The sequence below is a fragment of the Myripristis murdjan genome, chromosome 14, assembly GCF_902150065.1.
Source record: "Myripristis murdjan chromosome 14, fMyrMur1.1, whole genome shotgun sequence".
In the NCBI taxonomy this organism is placed as follows: Eukaryota; Metazoa; Chordata; class Actinopteri; order Holocentriformes; family Holocentridae; genus Myripristis; species Myripristis murdjan.
Window position 1 is genome coordinate 26,535,530 of NC_043993.1, and position 14,158 is coordinate 26,549,687.

Sequence of the window (14,158 nt, forward strand, 5' to 3'; positions counted from 1 at the left end):
AAATACTTTTATGAAGTCCTGATGGCGAGCAGTAAATGAGCACTGTGCTGCATTTTTTTTGTAAACCGCAGTAAATACTGTACATATGTTCTTTATCATAATCAATGTTGAGCAGCAGTATTGGGCTGCAAACAGTAATATGTTGCCTTGAAACGATGATTGAAAACATTTTTCTTGCTTGGGCTCCATTTGTGTGAGTCTACCATAGCTCACAAAATACTACAATTTACTGAAATGAGAATTGATTCCTGTTTACTACCACATAAATAAACTGTATTTATATGGTAATCTCTTGGTTTATGTAGTATATGTAGTATATGTTAATTATATGTTAATTAACCCACATATACTACATAAACCAACTCTCTTGGTTTATGTAGTATATGTTAATTATATGCTAATTAACCCATGCACTGGTTCATTAGAGTCATGAGGCTTTTACAACACTATTGCTCAATGTGCAAAGCTTCAGGTCACACCACTGGAACAGTATTCGCAAGTGAAGTATGAGCTATTGTGAAAGCCACAGAAAACCACAGAAAACACTGTAATACTAGCCTGCGCTGGAAATTCTCTCACATGCATTAACACACTGCTCCAACATTTATACTCCAATTCTAAGATGTCTCTGAAATTGAATGTTGAGAAATACATAAGTCAGTAGAGCATCATTTTTTTGGACCATAATCAACCTGCCCATGTGTGGATGTTCACAGTGAATTGCAGCTTTTTGTCGACATTGTTGGCTTTCAAGACTATTTTGTAAATGGAGGGCATTCAGTGGACTGTATGTTACAACATTTCCCATTTTTCAGCTCATGCTCTTATCCTGAGTGACTTACAGTAAGCGCAAACTCTGCAATCGGTGAAATTCGTATATATTGCCATGATGTTGTGGTGAAATGTGGCTTGAGATATCAAGTGACCTCAGACTCAAGGAGGCTAGTTTTCTCAATTTTGTGGAGTCACTCTGTGGAGTCAGAAGCTTCGATTGCACTTGGGCACCAAATTTAGATCGTGTTTATATAAACTGGATATGTCCACATACTGCAGACTGAGTGATAAGTAGTTCCCAGGGTGTCATTTACTATAACAGCTTCCCATTAGTGGCCCTTTTGATGTTTCATAATGGATTTGTCTGCAGGACTCTGGAACAGATGTTAACATACTAAGCTGTATGCTGTGCTTACATTGAGGAGCAAATATGTCTTTGAGGTGGGATAGGGCGCGATGGGTGGGTGGGGGGTGTTATCTGCAGTCAGCAGCAGGGATAAGACTAGGTAGAGGAAGAGCCATTAATCTAGGTGGTGATAGGTTTAGGCCAGTTGATGTGGCGGTGCTGATACTGTTGAGCATGTCGAGGGGAGGAAATGTAAAACCACTCCTCTCTGCTTTCTACAGACCTGAAAAACCTATTTTTAACACCACTATCCACTGAGCTTTCTTTCGCTCAGTGCTCCCACAACACACACCTCCAACATATACCTCCTACATTCAATGTCTTAGGAATACAAACGCCTCCTAATCCCTATATAGCCCTAATAAAGGGCTGATTTGTCATATCCAATGCCTGTATTTATCCCCTCATCCCTTCTCTTCCCCTCAGTTCCTAAGTGGATCTTGGTAAAATGGAGATGCAAGGGTATTTATAATGATCTGGGTCCTTTTCTTTTGCTTGCTACCCTGAAGGAACCAAACCTAAATTGTTTCATGGAGCCGATAATGACGTAGGTTAGTGGGGCAAAGCCATACAGAATCACATTGAGATGGTCTAGGTAGACTGGAGAGGGGGAGAGCCTCTATGTGTCTATGTGATGTGGGGTATGCATGGTCTAAAAATTCTTCTAGTAGCCATATTTGATGTGTTCCAAAGGTCAAAGAAAAGGACAAATAGAGTCTGCACACTTTATACTGCCCCCAATTAAGCAAGTATTCTTTAATAACCTTGTGTAGGCAATATTTTAATCACAGCGATCTTCCTTAGGCCAGTATTAACAGGTAGACAGCTCCTTTGAAGAAACGGTAACCAATTAAAACTATGTGCACCTGCTGGCAAACGCCAACAGGAGGTGCCTCTCATCACGGTACTTCCTAGGGTTTAGAATTCACCAAAATGTCACCATGCGTGCTATAAATGATGTACTGCCCACCTCTGTACCGGCTACACTTCCGTCAGGGCCGGAGATAAACTTAGAAGCTATTATTTTTCCAGTTTCTCCACCAACACAGTTACTGCTTTTTAGCTTTATAAGGCAGAATGGCTCAAACAGATTTTGATCTCTGTCTACTATGATGATTGTTTTTTTTTTCATTCTCTCTGTATGATAAACACAAGACAGTGTGGGTGGACATGCAGACAAAAGAGGAATGTGCGTGTATCTAGTAATACAATATCTCGCAGCTCTGTTTCTAAAGTAACAATGCTTACAGTGGAGCAGGAATCCGTGCAGATGGACTTGAGGCTATTTTGAGGCTACTGAGGAAGACTAGACAAGCTGTCAGTCTGAAGTGCACTAGAAAGCATGCTGGGATGCCTGCCTCGCAAACAACAGCGCATGAGTGTGTGTCTGTCTGTATCCACTAGTGTGTGAAGGTTAAGAGAGAGAAGAGAGACACAGTAGAATCCCAGGAGACAGACGGAGGACAGATTGTATAATTAGCATCAATAGTGGAAGAGAGGAGGAAGGAGGAGGAAGCGGCTCCAGAGAGAGAGAGAGAGAAGGAGAAAGAAAGACAGAGGGAGAGAGAGGAAGACAGAGGGGAAGAGAGACGCTGATGGTACAAGCGGAGGAAAAGATGGGGAGGGGGGAGTGGAAATGTCTGGAGTCTGTCTACCCTGATTAATACAATGACCCAGAATATATTGCACAGCAGCATACGTATCTATATGCCATACACGAACGTTCCCCACTGCACATTTACATGAAATTCAGAGACAGCTCCCCAACAGCAGCTAGTAAACCCAGGAATGAAAAAAAAAAATAGCATCAAACAATGGTATCAAACAGTGCACAACAATAGCCGCACCGTTAACATCGGTCTAAAGCTTATGTGCTTTAATATAGCTGCTAATTGTGCTGCACCGGTATGCTTAACACAGTGACCCGTGCAGAAAATAATAGAGCCGCAATGAAATGCACTGTTGTTGATACATCTGTGCACAATGTGGTGATGATTTGGTGTTATTGAGTCACTGCTCTCTCTTGGAGGCTGCTGTCAGTGTCTTTTGGGAGGAAGAGCCTGGCTTTGCAGAAAAGTCTCTTTAACTCCATCCATGTTGTCTTTCATGGTTTTTCCTGGAAATGCTGCCTCTCCTCTCTTTGTCTTCTCGCTCGTGCTGTGAGAGAGTGTGTGCACATATCTGTGTGTGTGTGTGTGTGTGTGTGTGTGTGTATTTGCATGCATGAATGTGCCCACGTCTTTGGGTATGTACAGTGTGTGTTGTGCCGAATGGGTTCATGCTGATGGACGTTTAAGTTTGTGCCAACATGCGCATCAAAACAACACGGCCCAAAATGTTCCTTCACAATGTCCTAATGTGCTAATCTGTGCATTAATTTTCTTCAGTTAATCAACCAGTCAGAAAACAGCCATTCAGACAATGTGGCAAATAATAAACAGTTAATTATCATTGGAAAAAAAGGGATTTAACTCACATTATTAATGCATCCCAACCATCCAGAATTCATTATCATAGTGTCTCGAAATAAAAAATAAAAATCATGGTTTTCATATACATAAGCAAACAAAAAGTTCATCCATCGACTCTCTTCGTTCAGTTTATTTTTGTCATTACCAACATAAAACAAGCATCACCTAGATAGTGTTTTGAGACAGTAGTTCTCCTATGTATAGTTGTCATTCATTTCAAACCTTTTGATGAACTCTAAAAGCTCATATTTGAGCTGGCATCTCCAACTACACATGCACACACACATGCACTCCCTCTGGATTTGTGATGAGGGAGAAAAAAAAAACAAAGATTTCTAACTCTCTGCGTGTTTCTCTCCACAGAATGCAGGGTGATGAAGGGACCCAAGGCTCAGCGGGGCTCGGCCAAGAGTCCCGGTCCGATCAGGCGCAGCAAGTCTCCTGCTGAATCGAGTGAGCCCATTATTATCTGACCCGCTCTGTAGCTCTGCCTGTTTGAACTGCAGCAGAAACGGGCTTCAGCTAGCTCCATACATCCAAAAAAAAGGTGGTGGGGAAGTAAAACTGGGCCAGTGTAATACTAGGAATGTCAGTGAACCCTTTATATTGTGTAAATACATATAGATAAATTAAATTGACAATAAGGGATGGAAAATAAGGGAAGGATAGTGTAGTGATTTAAAGAATCTGTCTTTTGGTTAGAAGGCCTGTATTCAAGGCCCTTCTTACCTTTCTCCGGATCAGGGCAAGCAAATTTGTCCCTCTGAGGTCAGTAACATACACACACTTTGCATTTTGCACAACTCCATCAGGAAGTGGTCATGTTTTATTATGCAAATGACTTAGTTAAATTCCTAGCATTGCACTGGCTGCCATAATCTCCCCTCCAAGCAGAATTTATTTAACTATATTATGGGTATGTGGGCATTGTTTCATATACTAGCATGATGTGTGTTTTTTTGTTCTTTTTTTTTCTTTTTGTTTTTCTCATTTTGTTTTCTGTAATCCTCAATTCACTGTCTGGAATTTGACTGAGGGCAGGGGTGGGAGGTAAAAGCTGGCTGTTCTCTTTGTTGTCGTCTGGGCCCACAGAGCTGGAGTCAGACTGTTTACTGGGGTCCAGAGGACAGCAGCTCCTTAATCTCAGCACAACACCTCATAAAAAACCCCCACTAATACACCAGAATGGGGACAGTGAAAATCCAGCCTTTGTTTGATAATCTGATGAGATTAAGAATTTTAGAATGATACTAGTGCAGATGCTTTCATTTATCACTGAAAAAATAAGAAAAGTAAACAAAGGTGGTGGATGGTTGTAAACAGCTCAGCTTTTTGTCTAGATATTAAAAGGAAATGTTAAATAAAATTTTTAAAATTCCAAATATAATGGAACATAATAGAAGGGACACACTTTTTTGACCCCTCTTATGTTACTATTAGATGTACATACCACTGGAAAACAATGCCACACATCTTACTTATTTAATTCTTCAGTATTCATAGTTTATGTGACGGTGCCACCGGTTGCCTTCCATCTTTGGCTGAGGAGCTGAGGCCACAAGCTCTGACAGCTGTGCTGTGCTGTGACCTCCGACACATAAAAAAAGACAGCAATACAAGCTTGACATGCACCATAAAACCTGGCATGCATCTGGTTCCTTTAACTGAAACTTTAAGATTTTTTTGGGACATTAATTTGTGTTTTGGGGGGATTTTAACTCATTTTTACAGGCATTTTAAATATCATGTGGCCATTTAATATTAAGTGTGGTCATATCTTGGCTATATATATAACAAATCTAATTATCACATGGCAGTTTGCCTGATTAAGACCTTCCTGTTCTATATGCTGCAGAGTAAATACTGCAGGAGCTGATATGAAGTATGCGGACATTGTTTTCCTTTCAGTAATTTGTGGTTGTGTCCTGCACCTGTACTCAACTTTGATTGGATGTTCATACTATTACACATCTTCTCCTTGAACAGCACTTCCATGAACTATGAATACTGGGAAATGAAATACCTCAGAATGGTATGCTATTATCATTGTTGAAGGTACGGTGCGTCAGTTTTCAGGAAATAACTTGAGAAAGGTTTTGTAGGAAATGGATGATTCAGTGGTCAGACTGCCACAGGGGCAGGTCTGATTTATACCCTGCAAGTGTAGTGACTCTGTCTCACAGGAGTGTGATAGTCACAAAATTAAATGTATAGATTTGTGTCCATGGACATGAATTATCCATTTTTTTCATGTATATGGATACGAATTAAAGTCATGTCAATGAACACGAATTTGTCTTGGTGGTATATGGTCACAAATTTAATTCATGTCTATGAACCAGAGTTTTCTTTTACCAGAAGTGAATAAAACTACTTCCGGAAGAGGCTACAGTCATACAGTAGATGTAGTCAACAAAACTGTAGATTCAGGTGGGGAAAGGTTACAAAACTGTAGATGCAGGTGGGGAAAGGTTAGGTTTAGGCACCAAAAACCACCTGGTTAAGGTTAGGAAAAGGTTGGGTTTAGGCACCAAAAACCACTTGGTTAAGATTAGGAAAAGGTTGGGTTTAGGCACCAAAAACCACCTGGTTAAGGTTAAGAAAAGGTTGAGTTTAGGCACCAAAACCAGAGAATGGACACGGTCTCACTCTATGAAAATGAACACTGGTTTTGAACACTGAGTTTGTGGGTCTTTACACTCCCTCACAATATGTTGCACAGGCACGAAATACATTTCCAATCAAAATACATCACTTTTAACGTCATGCTGACTGTCACAAAAAAAAAAAATGGACAATTCGTGTGTTCATGGACATAAATCTATAGATTAAATTTCACGGCTATACCACAAACTTCCATGAGGCCGGGCTGGGCTGAATCATAGCCTGGAGGGACGACGCTCTCGCTCCGTGTCCCACCATCCCGACATGTTAGTCCACAGTGACGGTACATTTCACGCCGCTCCACATGGTAGCTGGTCGGTCCATTGTCTTCTCAGGCCCTGCTGGCTCGGTCAGCGCTCGTTAATATTTCAGTGTTCACTGATGGGGGATGGCCTGTCCTTGAAGACAGCAGATGGACAGCCCAAGAGGCTGGTAAGGCAGTAATATGCCAAACATTAACCCCCCATGTGGAGCCTAGAGGTCAGTGGGGTGATAATGGCTGCAGAGGAGTAAAGGCTAATTAGTTAATTTATGTGGCATTGGTCTGTGTGGTTTGGGGTTGCAGTGAGTATAGATAGTGGTGGTGAGATATGTAACTAAACTGTGTTCCCCTTTCATCATCAACTTTGTAATCCGAATCTTTAACACCAGCACAAAATAGAAGAGCTCCATTTCTGTATTCATATTTGGTCCTGTTTTTGTTTTATTCTTTTTTTTTTTTTAATGGCAGGCTACTGCACTTTCTGAAAAGACATCCTCTAAGGTCACTTATTGTTTGACAAAGACAGGTCTCTGTTACTGTTGTTTTTGTGTGAGGCTGAAGTTTTTATTCTTTTTCGGGTATTTTATTTTTTATTTCCTCATCTTAATTTATAAAATAAAAGCCATATATTCATCCTTTGAGTGCATATTCCTGCTTAACCATTTTTCTGAACTTTTTCAAGTGTCAACTAAGGTTTGTGCTCACTTTATTTAATATATGTCTTTTTAGGTGTCTTGATTTGTAAAACAGGGCAAACTGAGAATGAACAGGTAGATATGGTTTAGGTTAGCAGTGTTAACAGACTCAGTGAACTACTAGATATAATTATATTTGCCATACATGTATAATAATAATAATAAAGTGTTATTTTTGTAGCACCTTCCATACATGAAATGTACGATTAAAAAGCAAAAAAGACAAAAAAAAAAAAAAAAAAGACAACTCAAAAGACAAGGCAGTAGACAGAGAATTTACTTGAGGTAAAACTTTGAAAAGTAGGAGACAAAATGTGAACGCACCGCAAAGATAAAACAGATAAAATGATTTGCACAGGTAAATCAGCATAGATAAGTACCAGCTGAGGGCTTTAATAACTGAAACATTTAGACTTTACAAAACTTATCGGCTGAACCACACAACATCTGAAAACAAAGCTGTCAAACTGTGTGAGTGAGCCGTGTAAAATCAATAGTGGAAAAAATATCAAACCTTTTTACCATCTGGCTAGCACTGCCTCTCTGGCTCCTGATTGGTTACCAACTGTCACAGAAGCTTCTGATTGGCCAGCTGCTGAACATCTGCTTTGCATATGGCCACAGACTCTGCAGAGTGGGATTACCCCGCAGATGTGAATCAGTCTGATGTGCTCAGTTGGCAATGTGTGAATATAAATAATTAAAATAAAAATTCAGTTTTGCTTTTGCACATGCTCAAACCCCAATTTCAGTTTCATTTTGATTCGCTGCCCGGCTGATACTGATCAGGTAGCCTGCTCAACAGCTAATTCTCCTGTCCTTTGTGTCTGCTCACGTCTCCGGCCTCTACCAGCTACATCATCTCTTTTATAGTAAAGGTGCATTACTCACTAAAGCTTTTAGTGCGCGGCGCATTGAGAGCCAAGTGAGTTTGGCCAGACACTGAGGTGGAAGCCCATATATGGTAGAAAACAGCCACCACGCTGAAACACAGTGATCTTCAATTACACGACTACAGCATCACACTTTCTGGGTGAGGAATAGAGAAACAAAACCCAGAGCCCAGCTATTGATGATTGTGTTGCTCAGAAAGGAACCGGGGTGTCACTACATGGGCGCTACAGTGTAACATTTGGATGAAAAAGCTCATTTGTGTGGAAAAACTCAGTATGACTTCACTATGAGTCATTCCCAAACTTGCTGAGAGAGATTTGCTCTGAGTCACATTCACTGAATTTAAGTATCCAAGATGGTAGGGTATGTGAATTGTGTTTTTGCATGTAAGTGTAAATTTGTTGGCGTGACAAAGTGGTGAAATGAACCTAGTGGCATTCGAGTCGGTTAACAATGAGGCTTTATCCACGCTGTGTTTGCAAGCGCCATTGGCTCAAAGTTGCACCGGCCATCTGGCTCATAGTCTTTCGGAATTCTTTTTATCTGTTATAGACAAAAAAGTCTTTTAAAACGTTTAACACACAAACTACATCACATCACACCACTCTTAGATATAAACACAATGTTCCACACAGAAGTGAATCCTAGCAACCTGGCAGGACGCGGAGCGAGTGAATAAAATGTCATCTAGTGGGGAGGAACAAACAGAGAGCTAGTCAGCCACCTAGACCCAGACACACAGCCTGTGTCTGCGCCGCGGCCAAGTGAGGCCGCCGTTCAGGGATGACTTTTCTCCAGAGCCAAGGAAGGGGTGCAGGCTTCTCTGGCTAATCCACACCACTCTCCATTTACCTCTTATTCTCTTTCTCTCTTTTTTCACTCTGCCTCCCTCGCTCTCCCCTTTTATCCCTCCCTCTTTTTCCTCCTCTCTCTTTTCTTCTGTGCGTGGGCTCTCGCAGCCAACGGGACGGGCTCCAGCAGCCAGCTCTCCACCCCGATTTCCAAGCATTCCCCCACCTCCACCCCTACCAGTCCGGGCCTCAACCGCAAGCAGAAGGTACCTATCCTCTCCCAACAACCGCCCCTGTTCCCCTTAACCAGTCACCTCATCGCCCTTTTGTCTTCTGCTTAACCTCTTCAACCCTGCCACTCCCATCAGTGGGGTTGTCGATATAAATACATGCCTGGTGGTTGAGCTTTCCTCAGACCCACAGAAGTTTACTTGAAATTCTAGTGGCGATCCCAAGGTTTCCAAAGATACCAAATATGTCCTGCTGAATTACAGGGAAATGTGTGTAAAATGAAGCACAAAACATCTACATATTTTCTACTTGATGTAATACTGCAGCCATGAAACAATGGCATCTTGGGTTTGAATATTTCACTCAGTGCAAGTGTGATGGAGCTCCACTGAGGCTGCAACCTGCAGATACAGAATATGTAGTATATGCAGCAAAAGAAATAAAGCACGCATGTACAATCACACGCTCTGGTGCTAGAAAGATTAGACAATAATAAACAAAAAGCAGAGTCTGCACACTGAATTAAGACTTTCTCCCAAAATTAAACGGCAAACTAGATTGATGTTTTGATCGCATAAAGGACTGAAATATTCCTGATGAAGATCCTTCTGGGATTGAGAGGTTAATTTGATTTGATTAAAAAAATAATAATAATAATAACATTTTTAATTCAATGTATCAACCCTGCATTTTTTGGAAAAAATATATGTACTACTGTTGTACAATATGGACAAAAATGTTTTTATTTGAACTTTGGAGATAAAGGGAAATTTAAGGGGTCATGGAAGTCTCATTCAGTTTTGTAGAAGCTTAGTTTTCTTAAAACTGAATTGAAAGAATGTGAAAAATGTGGAAAAATCTGCCAGTGGGATGAGATAATCCCACTTGTTTCCAATGTAGTTTCACTTGTTTCTGGATTTTTTTCTGGGAATAAGTATAAATATGTTGAAATAATCAGTGATCGGCCCACTAGGATCATGAAAATGACATTTGATTCAAGAAATTTATGGAAACAAGTTGATTAGCATCAGGACCAAGTGGGATTATTTTATCCCACTGGCAGATTTTCACACTGAATATGAGACAAAGAGACTTATTAAGATTTTCTTTTGCCCCTGACTGCTCATTCATAACTGTGGCTCTTGCTCCCTTTGTGTCGTCAGGATCTCTACTTGCCCTTATCTCTGGATGATGACGATTCCCTCGGTGAATCCATGTAGACGCAACACCTCGCAGCTGCCGCCTGCCTCCCGTTTGGCCTGAAACACAGAAGTTCTTACCTCTGCTGCTTTCCACCTTCACTGACAGTGCCACCTGTTGTCTAGGAGAACCACTTCTCGTCTCTTTTTATCAAGGCCTTAGCCACCAGGGCTATGACACCATTTGCTGCTTGAGAATTACACAAGCAAACCTTTTTAAAGAAAAGAAAAAAAAAATGAATCCCCTTTATCGATGATGAAAATGTACTGTACATAACAGCTGTGTTGTAAGAATCATCATTGCTCAATAAAGTGCAAAAGGATGCTATTGTGTAGAGATTAGCTACTGTTTTTTTCAAAAGAGCACAAAAAATCACTAATAATGACGCAGATGATGTAAAAATGTCACTTTGATCTCATACATTTTGTTATAGGATGGATTCAGACTTTACTATTTCAGTACAGAATTCCAGGCAGCAAATGGTTATTTTTTTTTGGGGTGTTAGTCAGAATCGACTACAGTTTTGTATCACTTGTATCCGTGATGTTCCTCCATGTCCTCCTGTCTTTCTGCCCTAGGGTTAAAGGTGTGAAAGGTAACGATATCTTTTAAGAGGAAGACCGCCAAGCCTGATGAAGTCTTTCTCGTCTGCTGTAAATACTCTGTATAGCCATCATGACATCCACGCCCACTGTCCATTGCTGTGCTTCCATAAAGTTCAATACAATGTCTGTCTTAACATTTGCTCAACATGATACAGGGTATGGTCAAAATAAAAGAAAAACCAAAACTAAGTTCCAGTGCACAGAGGGTGATGCTGTGCGTGGGATGCATCTCCTGGAGGAAGATGATGGTTGGCCGCAAGCCAGCGCCTTCTCAAACACATGTTCCCAACCGAACAGATATTAGAAGATTATAAAGATATTTGTAAAGTGGCGTTTCTTCAAAACCACCATATATGCATATAGACATATATGGAGGATCCAGATTGTGACTCAGTCATTATGTTGGCAGTAATTGGCATTTACCTCGTCCATTCCGAGGCAAGAAGATAACCGTGCACGAAAAAAAAGCATCCCATATCACCCTCAGGGAAATCTTTACGTTGGAGTTTCCTCTATTTTGACCCTATACTTAGAAAATAGGCTATACATGGTATATACCCTATGTGTTTTAGAGTTTCACAAACTGCAGTGCATGATAGTGATGAATGATTATAAAACCATGGGCATGTAAAAAGCTGAATCGATGGACCTAAAGGTGAAAAATAACCAAAGGTGAGCAGTTGGGCCCCTTTTGAAAAACAAATGCACATTGTATTTTAGTGAGCGAGACGAAATAATTCCCTTTTAGGTCAGGTAATTTCCTCCTCTTTATGAGTGATTTCCACCACAGCTACTGATGACATAGATCTGTTTTTATCACTAATACAATAAATAAAATTCAAAGATGATAAACGGTCTTAAAGCCAAAGTATGTATGAGACCGAGAAATATAGAGAGGGGAAGAATATGTAAGTTTTATTAGTTGTAAGGTTTTGTAAAATGCTCTGAAGGAAGCACACTTGGAGATTTATGCATGTTACTGAACTCACTGAAATAAAGCCAGACTAGATCATGTTCATCTAAAGCAATTAGATTGTTTATCAGGGCACTAAACGGAAGTGAGGCTTTTCATATTTTGCATGGCTGAACATAGTGCTTAAAGATCACAATTTCCAGGATACAGGGAGATGGAGACATAAAGGTTGTCTCAATCTATGTGCGGGTTGAAAAATCGTATAAATTTTATTGATTTATATCAAGGGTACCTATCTAGTACTTTCTCTAGATTTATCATGGTGAAATGAGCTATCATAATGACCACTAGTACTTTTTCCCAAGCCTCTGTGAGCAAGCTTTCTATCGCCATTATTCCTTTAATTTCCCTTCGCCGCCACTTTGTGATGCGTGTCTTACGAATCTACTGGAGGAGTTTTCTCAGATTTTGCAGGGAATCAAGCCTGAGAACCTCTCAATTGGACTAAACTAAAGCACAAAGCAGGGAGCTACACTGTTAACCACAGCCACAGGCACTGTACTGTATTCTTATCAGCATTACAGTTTGTCACCACGACTAATTTCGCACAAAAAAAAAAAAAAAAAAAAAAAAAAATACTGAGAAAATCCTGCGCAGGTAGCATCTTTTAAGTAACGTCTATGCATTTGTATTTTCTTTGAGCATAATACAGGCATAGTTTTTAAAATAAATAAATAAAAGTCAATGTTTCTTTTTGTTTGAGCCTGAAAGTCCAACGTTTGTCCAACGTTTTGGGTAAAATACCACTTTTTCTGACTTTTCCCAGACTGAGACAAGATGTTCGATACTGTTTTCACCTCTGTACGTCCACTGGTTTGGTTCCTAGGGGTAGCATTTTTGTTAGCTTAGCATAAAGACTTAAAGTCTATAGGAGTCATTAGCCTAGCTCCATCAAAGTGAAAAAATAACCTTTACAGCAACTCTGAAGCTGTCTTATTTATACAGTGTATCATGTATATTTGAAATACTCGTCTTGGATTTTTTTTTGTAACACCAGAGTTATTTCAAGAGTGGATGTAGCCAGGCTAACAACGCCCATAGAGTTCAAGTCTTTATGCTAAGCTAACATGAAATGCTACCCACAGGAGCTGAACCACAGGACGTACAGAGGTGAACATGATGTCAAACATCTTGTCTCAGTCTGGGTAAGTTGGAAAAAGAGGATTTTGCCCAAACCTCTGGGGTTTTCCTCAAAGAAATGAACTGAGAGTCCAGCTGCAAGGAGAAATTTCAGTGCGGTTATGAATTTATGATTCTATGACAGCGCGAAAGTCATATTTTTGTCTTAAAAGTGATCTGGTGTTCCCCATCTGTCTGGATAAGCTTTGAATAGCTATGTTCATCAGCTATGTGTGACCCCCAAAAAAGCCAACAAACCAATAGCCCATCTGACTGTGTCAACTACACTTTTCTCCTGCAGGGAGCGCTATGATGCCAGCACAGCAGCTAATACTGTACCAGCTAATCCAGCAGCAGGGACACCTCAACCCTAAAGGGAATCAACATTTTGTACAAAACCTCCCCCATATTCATAGTCATTTTTCTGAAAGCATCAGTTCTGTATCACTTCACATGCTGTTTAATATCTTGTCTGTTTTCCCTAAATTTTCTACCGTTTATTACAGCTCTACAGCGTATAAAAAAACATTAACGGAAAATGTCAGTTGTTTTGTGTGAATCTGCCACCACCATGCTACCATGGCTGGTGTGAATTCATCACCTAAAGTGGTGCCTTTTTTTTTAGATTACCGTCTTTTGATAAAAAGAAAAAACAAAATAACAAAAAAATTAAATGGGACAACTAAAGACATGTGTTCTTTGTTAACAGCTGTTTGTAAAACATTTTTAAATGTCTTGAATGATGAGGAGAGCTCCCACCATACTTTGTTTTGTAGAGTTACAGGACACTTTATCTCGGTGTAAATATGCTCTCTTCCTGTTCTCTTACATATGTATGCCTTTTCTGGTTGAATGGATGACCTTTTTTCTTGGAAATTTACAATGTCCTTTTTAGTGGTATTTTGCAATGTCACAGTGGCTTGTTTCAGTGCTTCATTCAATGTATTAACCGGTATCCTTTTGCAATTAAAACAGTTGCATTTCACCTCTCTGAGTTTGTTATTGTCCCTTGTTGATTATTGTCCCTTCATGTTTTCTTTCTCATTGCTGATTTACAGTCGGGTGCATATTTT

At 40.1% G+C, this 14,158-nt stretch overlaps 1 protein-coding gene across 3 annotated transcripts in view; it reads left to right on the top strand.

The window, feature by feature from the left end:
* The window catches only part of LOC115371828 (neuronal migration protein doublecortin), a 33,513-nt gene extending 20,971 nt beyond the window's left edge, over positions 1-12,542 (top strand). The window contains exons 5-7 of one of the 3 annotated variants that reach the window (XM_030069383.1): positions 4,015-4,104; positions 9,126-9,223; positions 10,352-12,542. In XM_030069383.1, coding sequence (XP_029925243.1) covers positions 4,015-4,104; positions 9,126-9,223; positions 10,352-10,408 — 245 coding nt within the window. In that variant the 3' untranslated portion in view covers positions 10,409-12,542. Of the gene's footprint in view, positions 1-4,014; positions 6,082-6,112; positions 7,219-9,125; positions 9,224-10,351 lie in introns of those variants that run through there. The other 2 variants (XR_003929396.1, XM_030069385.1) reach the window with 2 other exon arrangements.
* Positions 12,543-14,158: the final 1,616 nt, after the last annotated feature.